At 51.5% G+C, this 23825-nt stretch overlaps 8 protein-coding genes across 8 annotated transcripts; 7 read left to right on the top strand and 1 right to left on the bottom strand.

The window, feature by feature from the left end:
- Positions 1–3457: 3457 nt before the first annotated feature.
- Positions 3458–3784, top strand: A1O5_07748 (uncharacterized protein; the record flags this gene model as incomplete). The annotated part of the gene is made up of 1 exon (XM_007748337.1): positions 3458–3784. The coding sequence occupies one exon, from the start codon at positions 3458–3460 to the stop codon at positions 3782–3784; it is 327 nt and encodes a 108-aa protein (XP_007746527.1).
- Positions 3785–3857: 73 nt separating this feature from the next.
- Positions 3858–6383, top strand: A1O5_07747 (uncharacterized protein; the record flags this gene model as incomplete). Its single annotated transcript, XM_007748336.1, has 3 exons — positions 3858–3973; positions 4027–4501; positions 4548–6383. 3 exons carry the CDS (start codon positions 3858–3860, stop codon positions 6381–6383), a joined length of 2427 nt encoding a protein of 808 aa, XP_007746526.1.
- A 1647-nt stretch (positions 6384–8030) lies between these two features.
- Positions 8031–9457, top strand: A1O5_07746 (uncharacterized protein; the record flags this gene model as incomplete). Its single annotated transcript, XM_007748335.1, has 5 exons — positions 8031–8404; positions 8453–8667; positions 8720–8989; positions 9095–9409; positions 9435–9457. The coding sequence occupies 5 exons, from the start codon at positions 8031–8033 to the stop codon at positions 9455–9457; spliced, it is 1197 nt and encodes a 398-aa protein (XP_007746525.1).
- A 1685-nt stretch (positions 9458–11142) lies between these two features.
- On the top strand, positions 11143–12754 carry A1O5_07745 (uncharacterized protein; the record flags this gene model as incomplete). Its single annotated transcript, XM_007748334.1, has 4 exons — positions 11143–11425; positions 11482–11774; positions 11825–11955; positions 12022–12754. 4 exons carry the CDS (start codon positions 11143–11145, stop codon positions 12752–12754), a joined length of 1440 nt encoding a protein of 479 aa, XP_007746524.1.
- Positions 12755–13399: 645 nt separating this feature from the next.
- On the bottom strand, positions 13400–14868 carry A1O5_07744 (uncharacterized protein; the record flags this gene model as incomplete). The annotated part of the gene is made up of 2 exons (XM_007748333.1): positions 13400–14163; positions 14229–14868. 2 exons carry the CDS (start codon positions 14866–14868, stop codon positions 13400–13402), a joined length of 1404 nt encoding a protein of 467 aa, XP_007746523.1.
- A 1646-nt stretch (positions 14869–16514) lies between these two features.
- Positions 16515–17930, top strand: A1O5_07743 (uncharacterized protein; the record flags this gene model as incomplete). The annotated part of the gene is made up of 1 exon (XM_007748332.1): positions 16515–17930. One exon carries the CDS (start codon positions 16515–16517, stop codon positions 17928–17930), a length of 1416 nt encoding a protein of 471 aa, XP_007746522.1.
- Positions 17931–18648: 718 nt separating this feature from the next.
- On the top strand, positions 18649–20742 carry A1O5_07742 (uncharacterized protein; the record flags this gene model as incomplete). The annotated part of the gene is made up of 7 exons (XM_007748331.1): positions 18649–18918; positions 19016–19247; positions 19317–19856; positions 19912–19961; positions 20015–20152; positions 20233–20527; positions 20627–20742. The coding sequence occupies 7 exons, from the start codon at positions 18649–18651 to the stop codon at positions 20740–20742; spliced, it is 1641 nt and encodes a 546-aa protein (XP_007746521.1).
- A 989-nt stretch (positions 20743–21731) lies between these two features.
- On the top strand, positions 21732–23600 carry A1O5_07741 (uncharacterized protein; the record flags this gene model as incomplete). The annotated part of the gene is made up of 2 exons (XM_007748330.1): positions 21732–22800; positions 22861–23600. The coding sequence occupies 2 exons, from the start codon at positions 21732–21734 to the stop codon at positions 23598–23600; spliced, it is 1809 nt and encodes a 602-aa protein (XP_007746520.1).
- Positions 23601–23825: the final 225 nt, after the last annotated feature.

Here is a 23825-nt window from a genome sequence, read left to right as displayed (position 1 = left end):
AACAGTCGTTGCACCGGATCTTTGATCTTCTCAACTTTTATATCCAATGATCCGCGAGAGAGTGCTCCGACACTGAGAGACCTCTCATCTTCGAGGACACTATGTCGCATTTACGGAGTTTGCGATAAGGCTCAAGCTGTGGTACAGTTCTCAAAATGGAGCAAAGCTCTCTCTACATTACGTGGTGGGTGCACACAGCAGCAGAACTTGGCCTTCATCCATCTAATACGTGGCATAGGAGACAACGGCGCCTCGGAAATCGCAACACGATGGAAAGGAGAAGCCCAGTTGACTCTCAGATTTGCGCCACTGAGGTATCCAATTCCAAGTTTCGGATCCTCCTTGGTTTCTCGCCGATACAAAGTCGATCTACAAATCCGCATAGCCGCACCATACCGTTGTACCTTCCGACTTACTTTACCCGTTCAGATACTCTACAGCGCAGACAATCGTCAGATGCTCAGAAGACTTCTCGAAACAGATTGCCCTCCGTATATTGCATAGGTCGCCATTGCATATCAATACTACTTGCCATAACGAGAAAGGTAAAACCACTCTCGCGCCAAGAGAACAGCGCAGTCAACTATTTTTGATTGAAGCAGAGCACAAGGAGGACGAGTCCAGCATCTCAGCTCACATTTTTTATCTGACAAGACACGAAACCCACGAAATGATTGCAAAGAGGGGTAGTAATCTCACGACCAGTGTATATGGCAGCATCTACGGAAGTGAGCGACGTGTTTTAAAAGGAGGCCTCGATTGATATCGAATTCTACGAACAACGAGTCTCTAGTACTGTCTTGCAAAGGCATCAACCATTTTGAAAGTCCATGTATCTCGATACTTGACGAAAAGAAATAGTGTATCTCCTACCCAATTCCTCCATCAACGGGTTCCTGATGACAATTCCCTCCTCTATTCCTTCCAATGCATTGCTATGCTCGATCTCTTGCTATCGGTCAAACGCAAGGAGGCGGGAAAGTCGTTGGATAGTTCCAGTTGATTTCCGCTACGGTACTTACCCACCTGATCAATTGCCTCAGGTCACAAGCTTGTATGGGCTGCAAATAGGAAATGTTGTCTCCCACAGACAGTTCTTGGACGTCCGGGGATGTAGTGGCCATCAACAACGTACTAATTACACACTCCTCCACCCGAACTTGTGGAATCCAAATTCTTTCCCCCTCCTCCCCGCTCCTTGTGACTTCTGAGTTTGTTGTTTGAAACCGTCTTGTGACTCGAGAGGCCTCCGCGGAAGGAAACTCGATTTCTCGTCCAACGTGGCCCTGGTTGAATTTCCTCGAGACGAGCTGAAAAAGCGGAGTTGTGTACTGGCTAGTTGGTTAGCGAGAGTCGATGCCGGACGGGATGGAGGGACCGCGGAAATCGGACACATTTCGAGACGTAAGCGAAAGGGAAATCCCCCGGGTTTTCCAAGGACCGCAGGATGCGAATTACAGGATGCCCACCATCTTTGGAATCGGTTTGCGACACAGACGCTAGATCTGGTGGAGTCATGACTGCGATGTGTCAGGTCCAGTGGATATATCTCCGTGGCGGTCAACCCGTACCGTTATGTGATGTATGTGTTGTGGTGTTCAGAGCCAATGGAGGTGTTTTGCGGAACTAACCACCCCCACTTCGTTGCTTCATCGAGAGTGACAGAGGGTCGCACCTCGCGTTGGTACGTGCTCTGGCTAGGAGTCCAATACAGCCTGACTTCGATTCGTCGGTCTCGTAATGAAGATGCGCCGAATACTTTCCCTTAGGCAGCTTCGACCGGTAGATGTGCGATTGCTAGATTTTCGCCATGCCAGTTCCGCTTTCAAAGTAGGAAGTTCAGCACGGTGCCCCTCGAGACCTTGCCTGGGCTGTGAGACTACCAGCAGGTTGACGACTTCGGTGCTAGCTGCCATGGGGGGACGCGTTCACGGCTCGAGGTTCGTGCCACACCGCCTTGAGTTGCCGCATATTAATCTTTCACTCTCCCATTTCGACCGAAGAGACCTTGTAGCCCATTCATCCAACCACAAAGGGTGACTTACTGACAGACTCCATTACCATGGGCAGCAAGAATGGGGCATAAACTATCAGTTAAACTGCTGATCGATAGAGCAGATCTTGATGTGAAGTCACTGGATAGATACGGTCGAACAACACCATCGTGGACTGAGGGGAAATGCCATGAAGCATTGATGAGATCCCAAGCAGATAGTGCAGGTCGGCATGAAGGGCTGGGGGCAAGGAGCGACGTAGAGGATCAAGGATGGCTTCCACTAGACTTTGCACAGGATGGAGCCATCCTCCCCAGCAAAATCATCTCCAGCGTCTGACCCCTTGCCACCCCCGCAGAGGAATCTTCATTCAAGGCAAACATATTGAGCCCTGTTCTCTCGGCATCGACCTGTGAGATCCGAGAGTCATGACTTTCAGCGTTTTCATGCGCCCTCGTCCTTCCACATCTCCCGCGTGTGAACATCCTAGGGCCTCCTGTCCATAGGATCTGTGTCTTGTCCATCGATCTTCTGTCCGGAGTCTGGACTGGGGAGTTGGCTTGTTCTTGGAATTTCTCTTTGACAGCGGGCCGACATTGGCTGCTGTGGCTTCCCTCGTCTCCGCCAACTAGCTTACTTGTCAGCAATGATTTCGAAGGTCGTGCCTATGGTTGCCAAACAAGCCACGAGGCGTTGATGTCGTTCTGGACCTGCCTTCGAACTAGGAACTTCGCACGGCCTTAGATATCCAGTTTTAGCCGCATATTGTACTCGGGATTTGTTGACAGGGTCGCGAGAGCGCCACTGTGGCAAACTACCTAAGACGCTAGGCGTTTCACCAACTGCGAAAACTACCTCAACCTCGTTGTTCTCGCAGACCTGTGATAGGATGGCGACGGAATAGGAGGTTTCAGGAATGCTCTTCAGGTTACAGGCCAATGTATATATAAACAGGCAGAGTCTCTCTGAATAGCCAGGGGGACAGAACACAATCAAGCAGAGAGATCCATTCTCATTCTGTGTACAACAGGATTGTTGGCTTATTCCGCGCCACAAGGGAACCCGGCTTTCGGTATTGAGGCCATGAAATGTTCTTAGTGAGACTTACATACATAGAAGACAGACGAGGTGAATAAGCGTGCTGTTGTTGTTGTTGTTGATCCTTCAACCATCTACCTAGAGTTCCTCAGAGTCTCGCTCGACAACCCTTGTCACTCATCTTCTCAACGCCAAGGGTTGTCCATTATGGGCCTGGGGCTATACTGGGTACCTCGGACAGTGGACAGAGGCCGCCGCAGTTATGAGAGCCAGCTCAACAGGCGCTCCTGACTAGCCAGATTCGTATCAGCTACGAGTTATTAATAGTTGGAACGTTTCATCGTCCGCTGCAACAACGAGAAAATGAATCATCTGCTCTTATTCACCAAATTCTCGAATCCTCGGTCTTCTTTGTTACTACGCAAATGGCGAAGGTTGCTGAGGAAATCGAAAGGCGTAAACTTTTGAGAGAATCTAATGTGTTCTTCGATCTCAACCAGTCCCAAGCTCCAGGCCCTGAAGCTTATTTTCAGGATATTAGGGCCCTCGGAGGCACTAATCTTGATGAATATCGCGCAAACATTACTATCGAATCCGACCAAAAACCCTGGAGACAAGTCATTCTCCAACACGCCAACTTCCTCAGCGCGAAGGCTCGTCGATGTCTCGAACAGGATAAAAACGAGGCTGGTTGGCGTTTGCTTGTTGAACCGGCTGTCATCGCCCGATTCGGCATCGAGGTTGCTTGGTAAGCAACAAGGTCACGCAAAGGGTACGCCCAATGCTAACTGTGTGTTTCGCCCTGAATGTCGCGCACGTCTCTGGATGTCCGAAATCCAAGTCGCTGTGACTACCCCTGACGGCATATTAGAAGATCTGGAAACCAGGCAGAAAAAGCGGACAGCATGCTCATGCTGGCCGCGCAATCGAGGCGAAGACAGGTAAGTGCCCACCTAGATTGAAATCTCAAACATGTAACCTAACCCGAGTGCAGAATTGACAATGGCCTGAATCCCCTGTTTGATGATCGAGCAGATGTGGAGATTCAATACGAGGAGAAAATCGACAAGATCCTCCGGCAAGGGAAACGTCCCGATCGTGTGATGGGGCTCAGAGTCACGACAAGATTGGACAGGATTCTGAAAGAAACGATAGGTCCAATGGGCAAATTGGTCGGCGAATCAGCCAGAATGACTTCGCTTAAAGGAAGCATACCACTTCTATTTCCATTCCTAATCCTGGAGGCCAAGTCGGAAAAAAGTGCAGACACGTTCTCCAAGATTGACTTACAGTCTGGATTCGCAATTCGTAACTTGCTTCAGCTCCAGCGCGATCTTGCGCGGGCCACAAGTGAAAACCAACAATACGGGATGAAGCCACTGGTTTGGTACTTGGCATATAAAGGAGAGGAATGGCGCGTTTCAGGCGCCTACGTGGAAGAAACGAACAAAGATTCTGGACCAAACTACGTGAGTTGTCCCCCAAGCCGTAAGACCTGAGATTAACTACGTTCAGCGCATACTGCAATTATGGCACGGAAACATCACCTGGCCACAAGAAGCACTTCGCCTACTTTTAATTATTGATTACATATTCGATTGGGCGCGCGATGTATACCGCAGAGACATCATCAATAGATTGCTGTCTTTGGCCACGAATGCCTCCCAAAGTCTGCTTGCAGATACGGATGTCGGCAGCACCTACAATGATTTTCCTGGCATATTCGGTGACGATATCGATGAACCTGCAATAGCTAACTACATCGAGCAGATTGAGCCTTTCGATGTTCCTCACCTACTAACTTTCTTCGACCACGGAAATCTTGCGCTCCGTGATGCTAGATATATGACACACAAAGTCTTGGCTTTACATGTTACTTTGGAAAACCTCGACCAGATTCTAAGCAAAATGAACACCAAGGAAAGTGCAAGACAGCTTGCGAGGCAACTGTGGAGGGCGATAAGCGGCATAGGGACATGGTCTGTCACTGCAGACTGTCTTAACGCTGTTGAAAAGTTATGGACGGGCCAGGATCGAGAACCATACACTTTTCAGAACCCGGAACAGCGATTTCTAACATCCTTTGCCGTGGACTCTTACCTCACGGATGGCGATACCCGTGGAATGGTCAAATTTGACCTGTGGAATCAGGTTCACTCCCTGACATACATTGCAATAGCTCACGATGCGTTGCGAGCTCTACAAGTGAGAGCAAATTTCGGTCCTCGCCCTCCGTATCTGGACATCGCAAATTGCCCCGAGATACATACAGAACGGGTTGTGGATCTGCTCAGAAGTTTGCGATTCTCATCGGTTCGACAGTGTTTCGCGGCTGCCATTGCCAGATCTCAGCTGTATTCTGGATCTCGAAGGAGGCCACAAGGCGATGTATCCAGTTTCCCAGCATGCCAAACTGAGTATGGAGTTGTCCGCTACTTTACTCCATTCTTGACGACATTTCAAAGGCCAGCTAGTGCGAGTCCAGCAATACTGCCTAGGAAAATGTACAAGCTGTTGAAGATTGGGATGGCCGAGCCGGCTGAGAGCTTTCTGCGCGTTTCCCAACAGTCCACTAAGCACGAAATCAAAGCGACCCGCTCGGGACCAGTGACTTGGTCGAGAGAAACCCGGGAAATGATTAGGGAATTCGATGCTGTACTCGTGGAGGGAGTTGATGCTGAAACTAAGAACGGCGAAAAACATGACCTGGCCCGGTACTGTCTTTTCTTCTTTGATACTCCTCCACTGGAAGTCTGTCGGGACACACTACGCACATTCTTCAATGTCCGCTTGGAAGAGTATAATTTCCGTGATACAAAGTGTGAGGGGACTGAAGAGTTACGACACGGCCTCGAGATTTTGGAACATGTCTCGACGCAATATCAGTTGATTGAATCAATGGACACAAACGGTGGTCTCAACAGTGTTCCAGACTGGATTAAAGAGAAATGCAAAGCCCTCGCATACCCCCACGTCAAGTGGCCGTATACCTTTTCCAAGACACTTGACGGCATCAAAAAATTGAGCAAGACATATGACTTCGGTCAGACTCTCCGTTGCCTTGTTTTGGCCTTTCAAACGGGTCTTTCACCTCAGAACGAATTCCCTGAGCTCAAGGATAGACTGGCTCCCCTCAAAGAGCGAGTAGCAGCATGGAAAGGTCTTCCAGCCGACTCTTCTGCATCGATCTCACCATCCACTGTCCAGCATTACGCCGATCCACAACGAGTCATAGTCATCGATGATGCAGGTGATGACATGGAAAGACGAGCTCGTCCATCGTCAGACAGCGGCATTGAAGTCATTGCAACAGGACCAACAAATCGCAAGCGTCGACTAGATGAAATTTGAATTCGGACGTGCTCGGTCTTTATGAGATGCACGGCTTACCATGGTGCTGACAAGGTTGGGCTTGCGCTCTGACTATGCTGACGATCATTTTCTATTGTACTGGCTGCTTTGGTTGCTCTCTCTAGTTGTGGATTTTGTTACGCTGAGTCGGACCATCCTTGTTTCCTCCTGATGGAGACCTAAGTCATTATGTCGGATATGATCATAACGGCTTCGATTTCATTGCCAACAATGAATAAGTCTTCTATCGGGTTCATAGAGTAGGATGCCTTTATCTTTTGGTGGAAATGTACAGCTGGACAAACTCTCATATGTAGCTTAAAATGAAACACTCAACATCCATCGAGCTTGCGAAATTGCCTCGAATTGCCTCGAATTGCCTCCATGTGATTGCGAAAAGCCGAGACATTCAAATCAATCGTCCATTCTCGTAGATGAGTTCGGACAACATCTTTGCACGACAGGAAATCTTCTGGTGCGGAAGATTGGGCAGATCGTATAAGTGGATCGAGTCTTCCGCAGCTTCTTCTGCGTCTGTAATAGAGCTTAAACAAGACCCTCCTGGCCTCTTCCTAGTGATCTTCAAATCTTTCTTTTCCAACTCCGGTATTAGTCCGCAGTTATTGAGTTTGTAGACGTGAACTCGTTTACTCATTATCTCCTGGGAAGGTATTCTACTCTGTGAGAAAAAGAGCAAGGGCAATCATTCGAAAATGCTTGTAACCATGATCAGAGATGCAAATGTTCCGACGAATCAACGGTTAATGACCATATCCAGTCTCCGCGATACAAGTTAGTCCGCCTGAATCATCAGTCGGGGCTTGAGCGGATGTCTAATATCTTTTCCCTTTCGGTGTCGAAGAGCCATGGGACTTTCAAAGTCAACCTAGCTTAGGAAAGACCGGCTGATGGCATAACATATTCGTTCTTGTAACAACGGCTGCTTTCCACCTGCTTGCGTCCTGCTGATTCACTCCTTGTTTCATCTCATCTTCTGTTGATGAGTGTGCAACACACGAGGCGCCCGTCCATCCCAGCTTGACATGCTTACCTGCTGTGAACACAGCCCGATAACATCAGGAATGAATTTTCCACGTCAAGCTCGGTTTTGAACGTAAGACACGTCTGGAATATCTTCAAATCCATGCCCGGGTTACCACTAACCACCATGGAAGACGGTGTGGTGGACATTGTCAAGGGAAGAGTGGAAATTGGGATCGCAAAGTTCACCGTAGAACTTTGAAGGCGTGCAATTTTTATGCGAGACGATCGGGACGACTGTTCGATCGTCTACTACTTGGGAATAATAACCCAATGTGATTGGCCATTCTTCTGGCGATGCCAATCTAGATCAAACATTTGGCTTTTGAGACCCTATTATCATTAACTTACCGCATTGACACACTTGCCCTTTTTAGTCCGTTGCCTATTTGGGTGGTTCTGTGGAAATGGGGGTTGCCACCCAATTGTTCTGTTGAGCATTCGTTTACCACTTGGCATCATGCATCTTCATCCAAAAAGCTCTCTGTAGAATGTTCTTAATCGTCCTCCGGGCTCAAGATCTGGGGTAGCAACTCGCGCAGTGAAACTTCCTTGTTCCTCAAACAGGGACACTTTCAGGTCAATGCGGGCGTCCTACCTCCCCCCATGTCCAACATAACAACAGAAGACGGCATGGACAAAGCAAACACCATGCACAGAGAAAACAATACAGACGACCTTGAGCTCGAAGCTCAGGGCTACAAACGCGCCATGCCGCGACGATTTTCATTGTTATCACTCCTCTCGCTCTCTTTCGCTCTTACAGCTAGCTGGAATGGCTTTGGAAGCGCTATTGGTACAGGCCTTGCTGAATTTTCTGCCTCTGGAGTACTTTGGACGCTCATCATTGCGGCTACTATGAGTTGGATCGTGTCACTGGGTATGGCAGAGCTCTCTTCTGCTTATCCCAATTCGGGAGCCCAGTATTACTGGTCATTTCGCGTCGCAGCCCCTGAGTGGGCGCCCTTTGCTTCTTATGTGTGAGTTATGCCCCAGATTCGTCAATTTCCTCACTCATACACCCTTAGTTCTGCCTGTGTCAGTACAGCTGGCTGGTGGCTTGGGAACGCCAGCGTGGCCAACTTTATCGCGGCAATGATCTTGGCTATGGTGAAGATATCCATTCCAGAATACACCATTCACCCATGGCATCAGTGGCTTCTTTATACGGCAGTCCTCTGGCTGGCCGTGGCAATCAATGTATTCGGTAGTCGATTCGTGCCGCTATTTTCTAAATTCTTCCGTAAGTACGAGTGACTACCCAGCAAATGATGGCTCCGTTGAGATTGTTGCAGTCTACTTTTCACTGGCATCACTTCTCGCAACTATTATCGCAATCCTTGCCTGCGCTGCTCCCAACTTTCAGAAAGCCTCCTGGGTGTTCGGAGACACCACCAATTCTACCGGTTGGGACAACAAAGGGCTCCTTTTTATATTATGCCTATTGAACAATGCGTACGGCTTTATGGGCACTGATGCCGGCGCTCACCTGGCGGAGGAGATACCGAACCCTATGGTCAACGTTCCCAAGGTCATCGTAAGTGGTTCTTATTTTCCTCAAATACGTTGACCACTTAATGAGCAAAGGTCATGCCTGTGTTCATCGGGTTAATCACGAGTAAGTCTCCCTTATGCTGCCCGACATTTCTGATGGTTGACCGTCTCCCCAGCATGGCCGTTTGCGCTTGCTTGTCTATTTGTCACTGTCGATGTGGAAAGAGTCATCGCTCCGCCGAGCGGACTCCCTTTGATCGAGATTTACTATCAAGCCACGGGAAGCAAGGCTGCGACAATTGCGCTTCTGGCGGCCTTCGCACTGTGTATGTTTGGCTGTGCAACTGCCAATATCGCCGGCTCCAGTCGTCAGATTTGGGCGGCATCGCGAGACAATGCCTTTCCTGGATCTCGTTGGTGGTCTCAGGTGTCCCCTCGCTTCCAGATGCCTCTGAATGCAGCCGTTCTCTCCGCTGTCTTCACCATGGCGAGTATATCCCGGCGACTAACGTCTAGATTCGACGCTGACGAAATCTTAGTTATACGGCCTAATTTTTCTTGGATCATCAACCGCCTTTGCATCTATGGTGGGCGCCAATATCGTCTTCATGATGACATCCTACGTGATTCCTCAGGGAATCCTTGCCTGGAGAGGGCGTGCCGTAGTTCTCCCCGAAAGGCATCTCAACCTAGGGAAATGGGGCATCGTCGTCAACATAGTTGCATGTGTGTGGTGTCTCTTTCTGGACGTGGTAGCCTGCATCCCTATCACGAGGCCGGTCACGACTACGAACATGAACTGGGTGAGGTGAGTGTGGCCTTTTCCTGTAGCATTCTCTCTCTTGATTGCCTGGTGGACGCGTACAAGGAATCCTGGTTGATTCGATCTTCTGACATGTCTAAAGCGTGGTGATCGTTGCCATCACTGCCTATATTCTTATAGCCTGGTATTTGTGGCAACGACATGTATATAAAGGTCCCAAAGTGAACCTTCAGCTACAGAATCAAATTCACCATGAGATTCTCCATCATCGACACTCCGAACATATGTCAACAATTTCGGGGGTTGAGCTTGAAGGGTCCGTCCACGAACAGGGCCACAAACTGGTGAAGAGGGAGTGAGAATCATGTTCGGACTTGAGTGTCAAACCCCAACCGTGATGTCCTGGGCTTTGCACAACACTGGAACTCAGCGAATTCATTCGTTTGAAGAGCTTTCTTTTTTTTTTTTTTTTTTAGACATCCTTGGCCATTGGCGACAATGGTGATCGAAAGGGATTGCACAATATTGCCGACGACCAAGGTCGAGTCAACGTCGATAGTTTTGAGCCTAAAGCAAATTAATCAGTCCTCACCCAGGGCTGCTTCCTGTTGAGAGTCAAGCCCAGCTTTCGTCGTAATGGCCTGTTCGGTGCCTGTGCCCGCGTCGCCCCGGCCAACTGTCATTCAGTGCAGCGGCCACTGGGTACCCAGTACTGGGTAGGCATGACTCTGACCCTGATTGCCCGCTGGCCCGCTGCTCGTCGCCAAGGCCACACGCTGCCTAGCGCCTGAGAGGTTTCGCTTCCAGAGCCCGCGATAACCTCATCTTTCCTGCGCTGATCGACACCGTGATGGATTATGGCCCTTCAACATCTCGCAAAGGTCGCCCACCAAGACTGGCCAGAAATGACTGCCATACATGCGTGGCACGGCGGCGGAAATGCGACAAAGCATGGCCCCGCTGCGAGAATTGCCAGAGGTCAGGCAAGATCTGTGGCGGGTTTGCAATGCAGCTGTCCTGGCAGCCAGGGTTCTCTACTCACAGAAAGCCCGTCAAGAAGTCCATCACGCGCAGGTTACGTTGGCACGCATCCGCAGACTCGTCGGTTGCACGTCAGTTCGAGTTCATCAACGAGCATCCGGCAGATTTGACAGAAGATAATGGGTCGGCTCTCACATCGACATCTCACCCACCAGCACGGGCTGCCAGCAACGCCGGGCTCTATTTGCCATCAAAGCCCAGAACCGCCCTCCTCTGTCCGAGTCAGTCTCCTCCCTCCTTTCTCCTCCCCTTCCGAGGATAGTCGTGGGTGGTGGCGGGTTGAAACTGATTAAAAGCTGGACAGGCCCGGCAGAAGAGGGAGCACGTAAAGACCACGACGACACGGACCAACCAGAGCTTTCAAATCTCGATGAATCAACTTTCTTCGATGTGGACCAGACACCCTGGTATCCGAACAAGATGGATGCAAGCGCGGAGTCGCAATCTGGTTCCAACAATGCTGAAGAACAGAGCCACTGTGCGACACCGCCCAAGGAGCACTTGAGCTATCAGGCCATGCTGCCCGTTATTTCAGACGAGCTTGACGTTTTTGATGGCGTCCCGAGTCTACCGTTCTCGGGTGGCCCATCTACTTCAACATACAGAGACCTACAGGCATCGTCATCCCATTTCCTTCACACCATGCCCCCAAGCGTCCTATACCACGGTCAGTTCCAGCGGCTGGAACCTATATTCGAACGATGTGCGTATATCTAGCGCTTCTTGCTATTCTACTAAATCCACATTGACGAGAGCCAGACAATAACGAGTTCTGTGTCATCCCATTGACGTTGGACTTGCCCTTGAATCCGTTCCGCTACCGCACGGCGGCTGTGCAAAGGTCTGGATACTTGCTGCATGCCGTGCTAGCCTTGTCGTGTCATCATATCGACAATTCGTCTTCGAGTGGCAACGGAGATCAGCTTTCGGAAACAGTCCTTGATCACGGTCGAATCGCGCTCCAATTGTTCCGTCGGGCTCTCAACAGTGACAGCGTCGCCCCGATGAGCTCTTCCTTGCTCGACACCATTGTGATCTTGTTCTCGCTGGATGTGAGTAGCCCTACTGCGCACCGAGTAGCTAGACTAACGAGTCACGGCAGGAAGCCTATTCCCTCCTCGGAAGCTGGACGGCGCACCTGACTGGCGCATACAGCATTCTGGAAATCGGTGGCGGCACAGTAGCGTGGACTAAGAATCCTAGAACTGTGGTTCAGGTGGCACTCCTCACGTGGTGTGTTGAAAACTCTAAGCGTCCTCCACATCCTTGTCGTACTGCGGCTGACGATCGATTCTCCAGGTGGGATGCCGTGATAAGCTTGGTCAACAGAACGCCATGTGTCTTTCCGTACGAATATTTCGAGTCAGTTCTGGCTTGCTGTGACGATCGAAGCTGGACGTTTTTCGGATTGTGCGGCTGTCCACAAAGCCTCGTGGTCTCGCTAATCCAATTAGCACACGTGGCAGCAGAAAAGCAGAAATCTGCGTCGATGCGCTGGGTTGTGTTCGACAGCAGCCTCGTCTCAGAGATCGAGCAGTCGCTCGAAGCTTGGAGTCATACGCCGTCCGACACAGCGTTTGACAATGAAGAGAGTATGCATCAAGACATGGATTGCATGCATTGTTCCGAAGCATGGCGGAATGGTCTTCTCCTCTACATCTACCGTGTCTTTCGGTGGGAACCGGGCGACACACCTCCTATGCGGGTAATCAACCGCGCCAGAGTCATCATGGATCACGCCTGTGCATGCCGCGACGACCAATTTGTTGCCAGACAGGCTCTACTGCCCCTTTTCTTTGCAGGTTGCGAATTGACAGATCTCTCCGCCCAGAATAAGATCAGAGTGCTATGCTCTTTGTGGAATGAACGGACTCGATACTACATGTTTGGCGCCATGATTCCACTGCTCGAAGAAGTCTGGACAGCCCAAAAGGACCACGGCCCCGAATATGTGTGGTGGGGCCAAATAGTGGACAAGAAGGGCTCAACCGAGTCGCGGCACTCGCTCCAGATGCGGATTTGCTTTGGCTAACCTCTCTATACTGATCTGATCCTGTGTGCACTGGTACCGCCATCCAGACATTTGGGATGTCCAGACTTCTTCCAACGTATCATATACACATCTCGCCTTGGGCGCCAAAGTGGCTTGCCTCATGAGGAAGGTGACGGTCACTAATCTCAATATTTTTTGCTGCAAAAGCACGGCCTGTCTGTATTTCACCCTACGCGCTCGGAATCCTGATGAAAGGAGTAATATCAAAAGTTAAGTTCCAATTGTGAAAAGCTCGCTCGACTCTGGGACCGAGCAGCTCATAGACCTTAGCCATCAATCAATCACTCTCAGCACCGTGCTTCCGCTGCAGCCTGTAACAAACGTCTTGGCTCGAGGTCTGCATCATTCTCCATGCGCTGCTCCACCAAGTCATGTGCCAGAATCTCTTACCTCGACGTGTTTTGGCACCATCTCGTCTGCCTCCAAGGAGTGGTTTGTGTCTTTCACGCAAAACAAATAGATGATACCAAACTACGATATCAAGCCCAAAACGTACAAAGCGAACTGAGCAATTTGCGGATGCAAATGGCGCCGTTGGCGCGGGCAATCAAACTGGACACCCACGACGACGACGGCTAACTTGGTGGCGATCTCGCAAGCCTGATACTATGTATTCGTTCTGTCTCACAGCAGCCTTCTCCCGTCTGCAGCCTGGAGATCCGCAACCACTTCAATAGCGCCTCGCTCACCAGCACGAACCGCACCCTCCATATACCCCTTCCATTCAATGGCGGTCTCCGTGCCGATAAAATGCACATTCCCAAAAGGCCTTCGCAGTGCGTTCCCCAGCCGCGGCCAGATGCCACCAGGGGCCGGCATCGGGCACGGGACTCCCTCGATGAACGGCTCTTTAGCCCAGGCTTTTTCGATGGTTTGGATCGTGTCGTAGACCCTCTCTCCGTGCTCGGGGCCTATCATAGTTGCCAACTGGTCCTTGACAGCGCTGACCCGACGGGACACGGGCAGCCGCGACCATTCATGAGCATACCCGCCACCGATGAGACACGAGATAGCATACATCTCGTCCGCATCTGACGACACGTCACGCGAGAACACTACAGGGCCTGACAGATCGATGAACGATCCGTTCAAGCCTGCCTCGCGCCACCAGGGGCTTGAATAGATCAAGATACATTTGCAATACGGCCCAAGGTGGACGGAGTCCGCGTACTCTTGCTTGTCTGCCGGTAGAGGTGGCGAAAACTTGATGTGGCGATATAAAGGTGTTGGGACGGAGACGAGGACTTTCCGAGCGCGAAAGGCTTCCCCGAACAAGGTTTCGATGATTGCTCCGGTGCTCGTCTGGACGATGCCATTGACAGGACAATTCAGATATACGCTGCTTGGTTTGAGATTCTCCGCTAGGCGCTTGGAGATTGTTTGGTTTCCTGTCACATCTATTGTTAGCCTCTGTACATGATCTTTTCCGCTAATCAGAAAAAAATGAGCATACCGTGTCTGTTCGTCATATACTGCGCACCATTCGGCCCGTCACTCAACAGACTTTCAATGCCGCCGGCGCTCTTAACATAATCTAGCCAATAGACCAGTCCAATGTCGTTAGGGTCAGTGCCGGTCAAGTCGTGAATCCAAGCAGTCCAAAATCCAAGGGCAAATCCATCTGTGCCTTTTTGACGGAAGTATTCCCCGAGCGAAATGTCTTTGACGTGGCTGTTTGCAGTGGAATCGTGGAGGTCGATTGACTTGCAATCCGCGTCCATATTATTGGCAATCTTGTCGAACATCGCCCGTTGCACTTCCTCCACAGCCGGCAAACCTGGCCATTGTGTCCTGAACGAAGGGTCCTTGGCGCTCATGCGAAATACTTCGTCTCCTTCCATCCGCTGGATGATTGGGTCGAGTCCGAATTTCTTGAAAAGAGCGTACATCTTGTGCTGTGTTCGATCATTGATCCAAGCAGCTCCCAGATCCAGCACGCCAGGACCATGCTCGACCGTAGTCGAGAGTGTTTTGCCGCCTACACGGTCTTTGGCTTCAAGCACGACGCAGGAAAGGCCAGCATTCTGCACATCGGTGGCAGCCTGCAGACCACTGAGCCCTGCACCTACCACCACCACATCAATGTCTTTCATTGATCGGTAGCGCGGAGAAGAGACGCATGGTGTCGGGTTTGTGGGGGGCGCCGGATTGCCATCGCGGATATGACTCGCCATTGAGAGTGGTATCACATGCAGTTGACGGAGTTTCGATAACCTGCAACCTTCCAGCTGTTGGGGCGTCTTATCATCTTATGTAGCTCTCAGGTTTTATGGATCGAAATCCGCTCGAAGGATCGGAGCGACCAAGTCAACGTTGAAAGGGTAGGCGAGTGGGCCTTGGCAAATAGTCCACCGCCGCGCTCGTAGAGGCTCGAATTTCAAACTGGGCAAGAGATTCCCGACTCTTTTCAGCCTGTTTACGTGGCCTGATGCTGCGAATTCAATATGTCTGCGTTGGGATGGACAGATCTGGATGCAATGTGCTTTGTCAAGGGCACAGATCTGCGAAGCGTAGACCATGCCGTTCTGGGTAACTGTCCCAATGCGGAAGCGAAATGCCCAACCCTGGTAATTAATAATAATAGTAATTTCGCACCTCCAACCTGCAACGGAAATGTTGGCCCCATCATTAAACCTGTATCGAAGTCGATCAGTACACACTACTATCTACCCAGTAGTGCTAGATGAGCCACCGTATTTATTGTCCGCCGCTCTATATAGCTAATGTAGCATTCAAACTTAGAAGGCGGCGTAGTGTCAGATGGTGATCCTCAAAAAAGCCCTTACAGGATTGTGTCAGTCCCTGCATGACAATACATATTCTTGATCCTATATAATTATAGCCCGTCCTTACAAGAATTTAGGCAGCAGCGTTAAGGGCAGGTAGTCTCCTGGGTTCCCTAACGCCCGTCTGAAACAAAACCTCGCCGAGAAGTAAGTGTAACCCATTAATATGGGCCTGGTTTGGTCTCCGGTGTATTACTTAGAGAGTACTTAGGGAGGGTGCTCAGAGGGGCACTCCGGGAGCACTCAGGGACAGTCGGCTAATGGCTCAGTAGAAGCCCCGGCTACAGCGGCCTCCGCTCACCCTCTAGGATCAAACTGATGTAGGAATTAGGTTTTTTGCTCTCGAGTAATCTAGGTATTATTTGGGTAAACGGAGCCAGATTAGGTCCCGGCCCTCGGCTCAGCCGCGCTCACCATGGACTTGGTAGCCAAGCTTTAACTAACATCGGCCACGCAAACATTCCCCCAATTTATAAATGATGCCTGGACCAATTCGTCATGTCTCCAAACAGTGTCCATAAGACTTTCGAGGTTACGGGCGCCCCTTGTTGCACTGACGCTGAGGTGAATAGGCGCCGTTGCTTCATGCCTTTTATGCCAGGGAGTATTAGTTCCTGCTGCCTGCTCGAATTCTGACCCATATCATTTCTTCTCGGCCCCGGATGCAAGTGATGCTCAACGTTTTCAGCCTAGGATGAGTACGTAGGTACTCCGCAAATGGGGACAGAACGCGATTAGTCCCGACAAATATCGGATGTCGAAAACATAGAAATAGACCGGACTGCGTCCTGTCCATCGAATGTGCCTCCATTGTCCTTGACAAACCAGTCCATCTGAACCTTGAAGCCCATTTCATTCAGTTGCACAATCCCGCTGATATGTCGCAGTCATATCATGATGGGTCCTGCAGGCTGTCTCCAGTCGACCAGCTGATGCCAAGGATATACACCACCATGTTTCTTGTCTACGAAACAGACCAATATGAGAGCGCCGTGAGAAAGCTGAACGAGAGCTTAGTCAAGGCCACCTCCCTCCTTCCATTTCTCAGGGGCTCTGTTCATAAGTCGCTGGACGGCGGCCATCCGCGCAACCAGCTGTCGCTATCATGGTCGTCTCTGGACCCGCCGCCAGCCCTGGTCGAGACACCCGCTCCAGAGTCCCTACCAAGTTTCGAGGCGCTGAAGATGGACAATGCGCCGCTCTCGGTCTTCCAAGAGCGCCTCAGCCCTGTACCAGCGTTCATCAACTACCAGATCCCGGGGACAAGAGCCCCGGTCCTCGTGATCGGAGCTACACGCCTGGGAGGGGGGCTCATACTATGTCTGTGCGCTCATCACGTCGTCATGGACGGGGCAGGAATGGGCATGTTCCTCAAGCTTTGGGGTGACTGCATGAGAGACGAGCCGAAACGTGCCGATGACAAGACGTCGTTCGATCCCGGAGAACTCTACTACAGGGAGTCCTGGCTACGGGATGCCAGCGGTGATTTCGCCAGGACCGAGCCGAAAGCTACACTTGAGGAGCTTCTCCTTCGACATCCGGAATATAGCCTTCGATCTCTGAGCTCGGCTCCGTCGTCTGTGCCGACCAATGTCTCTGGCCACCCAGTCAAATGTGCCGCGAAGATCTTTGCCTTTTCAAGTGCCAAGTTGCAGGAGGCGAAGAAGGCCATGAGCAGTTCGGTCCAGGCCAAGTTCCTAACGGTCAACAATATCTTGGGCGCTGCCCTGTGGCTCTCCATCACGCGTATTCGGCTCGAACGCATGCGCCACGATGGCCTCGCAACTGTGGCAGGCTCTGCCACCTCGAAGCTTGGCTTTGCCATTAATGCGCGCTCGAGGGTCAGACCCGCCGTGTCGAACAGGTCATACTTGGGCAATGTGACTATGCTCAAGGTGGTCGAGTTTCCTGCTACCATGCTAGAAAGCATCGCTGGAAATGCCATGGCCAACCCTGCCGCCGCCGAGCTATCGCTCATGGCACCAGTTATCAGCGCCATTGCCGCAGCGACATCCGCGGTGACTGCCACCCATGTCGGCGAGGTTGTGGCGTTTGCCGATCAACTCGCCGACGTTGAAGATGTCGGGCCCGGGTGGAACTCGTTCCATTTGGACCTGGGATATACAAGCTGGGCAAACTTAGGGATGTACGATTGCGACTTCGGGCCCAGTTTAGGGGGCAAGCCGCGCTTCGCCAGGATCCCATATTTGCCTTATATTGACGGTATGGTACTTGGCTTACCGAGACGTAGGCCGGAGGATACTTTAGATAGGCAGGCTATGGAGAGAATCGAGGTTGCTATCATGCTGAATGAGCGAGATATGCGGGCACTGGAGGAGGACGAGACATTGCGAAGGTGGAGTGCTTGACATGTCATCCTGTATCTCCATGCCCCGATAGACTTACAGTACAGGCCCAATTAAGCCATTGCGGCCATCGTCTCCTCTTGCCTTTCACCTCCGAATTGACCAAAAGAGGATACAACTAATGCAGCGCAACCAGATTAGCTTCCTGCGTTTCAAATATGCTGAATGAGGCTCGATCAAATCTCAGATCAAAGCAGCCTCTGCTCACCCTCTATGCTTCAGCCGCATTTGGCTGATAAGTTTTTTATTCACGACGAGACGAGTAATCTATTATGGAGTAGCTATGTATTTTGACAGAAATCACGAACACGGATAGATATTGATCCGACCCCCAGCCCAGACCCGAGGCAACAGACCTCGAGACGTTTCCCTTTATCATCCATCCCCTGCAAGACCTTCATCCACCCCTCATGGCCTTGCGACTTGTCCCCTTTCAACAAGATGACGGGCCACACACTCCTACAACCCCATTTGCGCACGACAACCACTGTGCAGATGCGCTTGCGAAGGCGGATATCCGCGATAATCGATATCCGGTGGCTGATTAGAACGCGTCCCCGCATTGAAGTACACCTGCTATTTGTCGTTTTCTGCTACTCCTATGCACGGACAGGACTTAAAAGATGAGCTGTGTTCTGAAGACAACGCATCAGCGCTTCTTTCAAAAGGTTTGAACTCAGTTTGCCTAAGTGCGAGCACTCCGTCTTCCCCCGACATCATAATGGCTGAAAACTGGCAAGTCATCGCGTCAAATGCCCAGGCAAATCTTTTGAACTCAATACCCTCGAGATGGCGTCTGCCCGAGTCCGTCGATCCTTCTGTGACAGACGTTCGTGCGATTCCGAGGACGTGTGGACTGCTCACGGAGAAACAGCTCTCGATCACAGAGCAGACGGCCAGCGAGCTCGTAGCCCAACTGAAAGATGCGCGATTGTCCTCTGTAGAGGTAACTGAAGCCTTCTGCGCAAGAGCGGCGATTGCGCATCAGTGTGTAAGTGCTGTGGAGGCTGGCTTCAAACATGATCGACTAAATCTCGAGCCTGATGCTGCTGATGCGGTTTGAGGTCTGTTGTTGACGACTACTCTAGGTAAACTGCCTGACAGCTTTCTTCCCCGAAGAGGCTCTAGCACGAGCAAAAGAACTGGACGATCTCCTGGCCAAGACTGGTACACCAGTTGGGCCTCTGCATGGATTGCCTGTGGGCATCAAGGACATCTTTCACATGAAAGATAAGAACCTGACCATGGGCTACGTGGCATGGAACGACAACAGGTGCACGTTTGATGCATCGATTGTGCAAATGTTAAGGAATGCCGGAGGTGAACATTCCGACTCAGCTGCACATATTAGTGAATGACTGCTAATACTTTTTTCTATAACTGTAACAGCTGTCTTCTTCGTTCGGACGACGATGCCGCAGACCGGGATGTTCCTGGAAACATGGAGCAATCTTTGGGGTCGCACAATGAACCCGTTCAACAGGAATTTCTCTGCTGGCGGCTCTTCCGGCGGGGATGGAAGCCTGGTGGCCATGAGAGGAGCGCCGTTTTGCCCATCAACCGACATCGGTGGCAGTATTCGTGCACCAGGGACCTTTAATGGACTTTACGCTATGAGACCCACTGCCGAAAGGACAGCAAAAAGGGGCATGGGAACAGCGGCGCCGGGACAGATCTCTATCAAGGTCTCTTCAGGGCCGAACTGTCACAGCATGGCTGATGTCAAGCTCGCAGCCGAGATCCTACTCACTCATTACGGCCTGCCATTTGAACCCACTGCTGTGCGAATGCCTTGGAAGCAACTCCCTGCGAATAAAGAGAGACTCTGCGTTGGATTGTTGGCAACAGATGGGTGCGTGACTCCACAACCGCCAATTGCAAGAGCGCTACAAGAGACTGCGGAAAACTTGCGAGCCGCCGGCCACGAAGGTATGAACTCAATGACGTCTTGTCATATCACACCAGCCCTTCTGACTGGGGGTAGTGATCGAATTCAAACCACCATTTGATTGCTGGGAAGTCGCACAAGCCACCGTATGTTTCTGCGTCTGTGTTCTACGATATACTGTCCACTGACGCGTCAACAGTGGCGATTATGGTTCCAGACCGGGGCAAAGGAGACTATTGATCTGGTCGCATCGTCTGGGGAACCACTTTATCCCACATTCAAGTGGTATCTGGAGACCTTTAATATCAAAGCCTTGACCGTGCCGGAATTGTTCAAGGTATTATCAACCCATCATTTTTTGGTCATTTATTGCTCTACAACCATCCCGAACCACAGCTGATAATAAACCCCCCTCAGCTCAACACGCAACAGGCAGAATGGAAATACCAGTTCGCAGAGGCATGGTACAACACAAAGTCCGAAACAAGCACCGGCCGTCCAATCGACTGCTTGATCTGTCCCTGTGCCCCCTCTGCGAGCTTCCCACACGGCTTTCCGGTCTGGTGGGGGTACTTCAGCCTCTGGAACCTCCTCGACTATCCGAGCATTGTCCTCCCATTGAAGAAGATGCGCGTCGATCTGGACAAGGATAAGAAGGACGCCGCTTACGTGCCGAAGGACAATGTCTTTGACAGGATGAACTGGGAAATTTGTAAGTTTTAACATCCCACCCCCAACTCACCCGAAAAAGGTTGATTATGCGCATTCCCGGTTCTCACGACTCTTTTTTTTGTTTTTTTGCTTTGAACAGATGACCCCGAACGCTGGAAGAACCAGCCCATCACGATACAGCTGGTGCGGCCGCAATTCAGCGACGAAGAACTCATAGCGGTGGCGGAGGCGATCGACCAAGTCTGCAACGGGTGACACAGATCACTATCCCTAAGGCTGTCCGTTTCATTGCACTAAATTCTCGCCGGTGCCGGATTTCTGATCCGTGGAGAGTCACGGATGGGACATACAAAATTTGCAATACTAGCCTCGTCTACAATTGCTTAGACCTTTCCATAACTCGAGTGGACATTGGGCGCCCCCCCTCTCCTGGTGTGCCATTCTGGAGAACCTCCGTCTCAGAAAGCACAGTGTATGAATTTCGGAGATCGTATACGTACATACATGCATACGTGCTCACCGGCTGCTCTAAGCATGCATATCACGCTTTGTTCCGCGCAACACGTCCCGAAACGGCAGACTTTCGTCGTCCTCCGCCCATCACCGCGCTTCTGGGTACAGCTGAATGCGCCCAGGCTGACCAATCGCCGCCGCCGAACTCTCTTGCCCGATCAGGCGCTTGCGTGTGATTCAATAGGATTACCAGGGCGCGCAGATATTCCACCGGAGATGGAGGGCCGCCCTCCTCATCCTCCTCTTTTCACTAGTCAACAATAGGGCTTGGATGCACATCTCCGCACAGGTCGAGCGTATTATTCCCCCGTACCTCGTAACAGGAGGGGCTTCAGCCGGCGGTGAAGCGGGCGCGTGAATGTGACTCTGAAAGAAAAGACGGCCGGGCTTGAATCCGGAATCGTACTTGCGTATATACGTGCATACATCCATACATATACATAGCTGCTGCTGGGGGCGGACACACAGGCAGACAAGCGGGCAAGCAAACAAGTCAGAGAGCAGTCGAACAAGCTGCTCCACGACGGCCGTCGAAATCCGAGGATCACCAATTATATAATACATATCCAAGGCCTCGGTGCGGTTCAAGCGGAGGGTTTCTGTCGCAGCAAGAAAAGGAAACGAAAGAAGCCAATCCAATAAAAGAAGTGTTGATCCCAAGGACCACTGAGAGAAGAAAAACGAAACGAGAAAGAAGCAAAGGGACTGTCTCGTCAATCAAATCGCGGAGTATGGCTCCTGACCCCAAGACTGCGCCGAGCGTGCAAACACTCGATCCCCACAGGACATTCGATTCTCGCCCGATCTTCTCGCACGTCGCTTCCTCCAGCGGACCATGCCGCATCGTCGCGACGGCCGGGCAGGTCGGCGCCGACCACAACCGGGTCGTGCCCAAGGACATCGACGAGCAGATCGCACTGGCCATGAAAAACCTAGGCCGCTGCCTCGAGGCCGCCGGCGCCAAAGTCACGGACGTGTTCAAGCTGGTCTACTACATTGTCGACTACGACCCCGCGAACCGTCGTCATGCGAAGCACCTGAAGGCATTCTTGAACGGGCATCGGCCTGCGACGACGCTGGTGCCCGTCCCCGCCCTGGCGGATCCCGACTTTAAATTCGAGATTGAGGCCTATGCTGCTGTCAGGCAGGAGCCTCTCAGGACCGTGGAAGTGGTCGTCGTGGGCGCTGGTTTGAGCGGTCTGCAGGCAGCCTATGACCTGCAAAAGGCCGGGGTGTCGTGCGTGGTTGTCGAGGCTCGAGATCGCGTCGGTGGAAAGACCTGGTCCGTCGATCCGTTGGGCCAGGAGAAATTCATTGACGTCGGTGCCGCTTGGATCAACGACACGAATCAAGCCAAGGCGTACGCTCTGGCAAAGTCGCTTGGTCTGGAGCTCGTGGTCCAAAACACTGTCGGCGATATCATTCAGGAGGATCTCAGCGGCGGTACAGGACTGTTTCCCTACGGCGGAACTCCAACCAACGCGCCCGAGCCGAAGGGGATTGAGAGCATGGTGTACATCCGCGAATTTTTTGAGAAGCTGTGTCAGCAGGTGGATATTCGGGACCCGGTTGGTTCAAGCGGACGGTTTGACAACGTCACCTTGGAAGAATGGTGTCAGTCGGAGACCAAATCCGAGACCGCGCTTGCGACTGTGACGCTGTGGACGAGGGCAATGCTGGGGCTGGAACCGTCTGAGCTAAGTGCGCTCTATTTCTTGGACTACTGCAAGAGTGGCGGTGGTTTGCTCCAGATGAGATCCGATTTCAAACATGGCGGGCAGTATCTTCGGTTCATGAGAGGTGAGCAAAGCCGATGTGATGAAATCGGTTGAGTGATGCACTTACATTTTGGGCGGACAGGAACCCAGTCATTGTCACTCGGTCTGTCAAGTTTGATGGAGCCAGATTCAATCGTCCTGAACTCACCTGTTCGGCGCATATCACAAAATCCAAATGGAATCTACGTCTCGGCGGGCCGGGGAGACTTCAGGTGCCAACGAGTCATCGTCTCTGTGCCAACGGTTCTGTATAAAGAGATCGCCTTCGACCCTCCCTTACCTGCTGCCAAGGTCGAGCTCGGAAACAACAACGTGCATGGATATACGCTGAAGGTCTTGGTCATGTACTCGGAGCCTTGGTGGCGCAAGAAAGGCTTGTCCGGAGCCATCATGTCCTTCATCGGTCCTATCACCACTTGCCGCGACTCCAGCAACGACGAGAAAGGGCAATTCTCCCTGACGTGCTTTACCAATGGTGATTTCGGTCGGAAGGGTTCTCTCCTTTCGCAACAGGAGAGGTTCAGCGCGATCTTGGCCCACATCAAGCGTGTCTTCGGACCCTATGTCGACGTCCCAGAGCCAGTCGCGGTCACAGAACACGAGTGGGCAAGTGATCAGTGGGCGCAAGGCTGTCCATGTCCGGCTGCGCCACCGGGAATCATGACAAAGTACAGCCATGCTCTGAGGACGACGCATGGGAAAGTCCATTTCGTGGGGACCGAGACTGCCTATGAATGGAAAGGGTATATGGACGGTGCGTTGCGATCTGGCGAACGAGGAGCAAAAGAGGTGATTGAGGCTCTAGGAAGGGCCAAGCTGTGAGGGAGGCTGGCACGCTGTTCGATGCTCATGGCGGACATGTCACCATCTCGTATGGATAGCCTTCAAACTCCTCACCGCTTGCCCTGTTGTTCCTCATTCTCCTCTGTCCCTGTTTTGTTTCTCTTCTGTTTTCTTCTTCTTCTTCTTCTTCTTCTTCTTCTTCTTCTTCTTCTTCTTCTTCTTCTTCTTCTTCTTCTTCTTCTTCTTCTTCTTCTTCTTCTTCTT

Source organism: Cladophialophora psammophila, assembly GCF_000585535.1.
Source record: "Cladophialophora psammophila CBS 110553 chromosome Unknown aczJe-supercont1.12, whole genome shotgun sequence".
NCBI classification, from domain to species: Eukaryota; Fungi; Ascomycota; class Eurotiomycetes; order Chaetothyriales; family Herpotrichiellaceae; genus Cladophialophora; species Cladophialophora psammophila.
The sequence above is the reverse complement of the archived record's forward strand: the minus strand, read 5'-3'. Positions and strand labels throughout refer to the sequence as shown.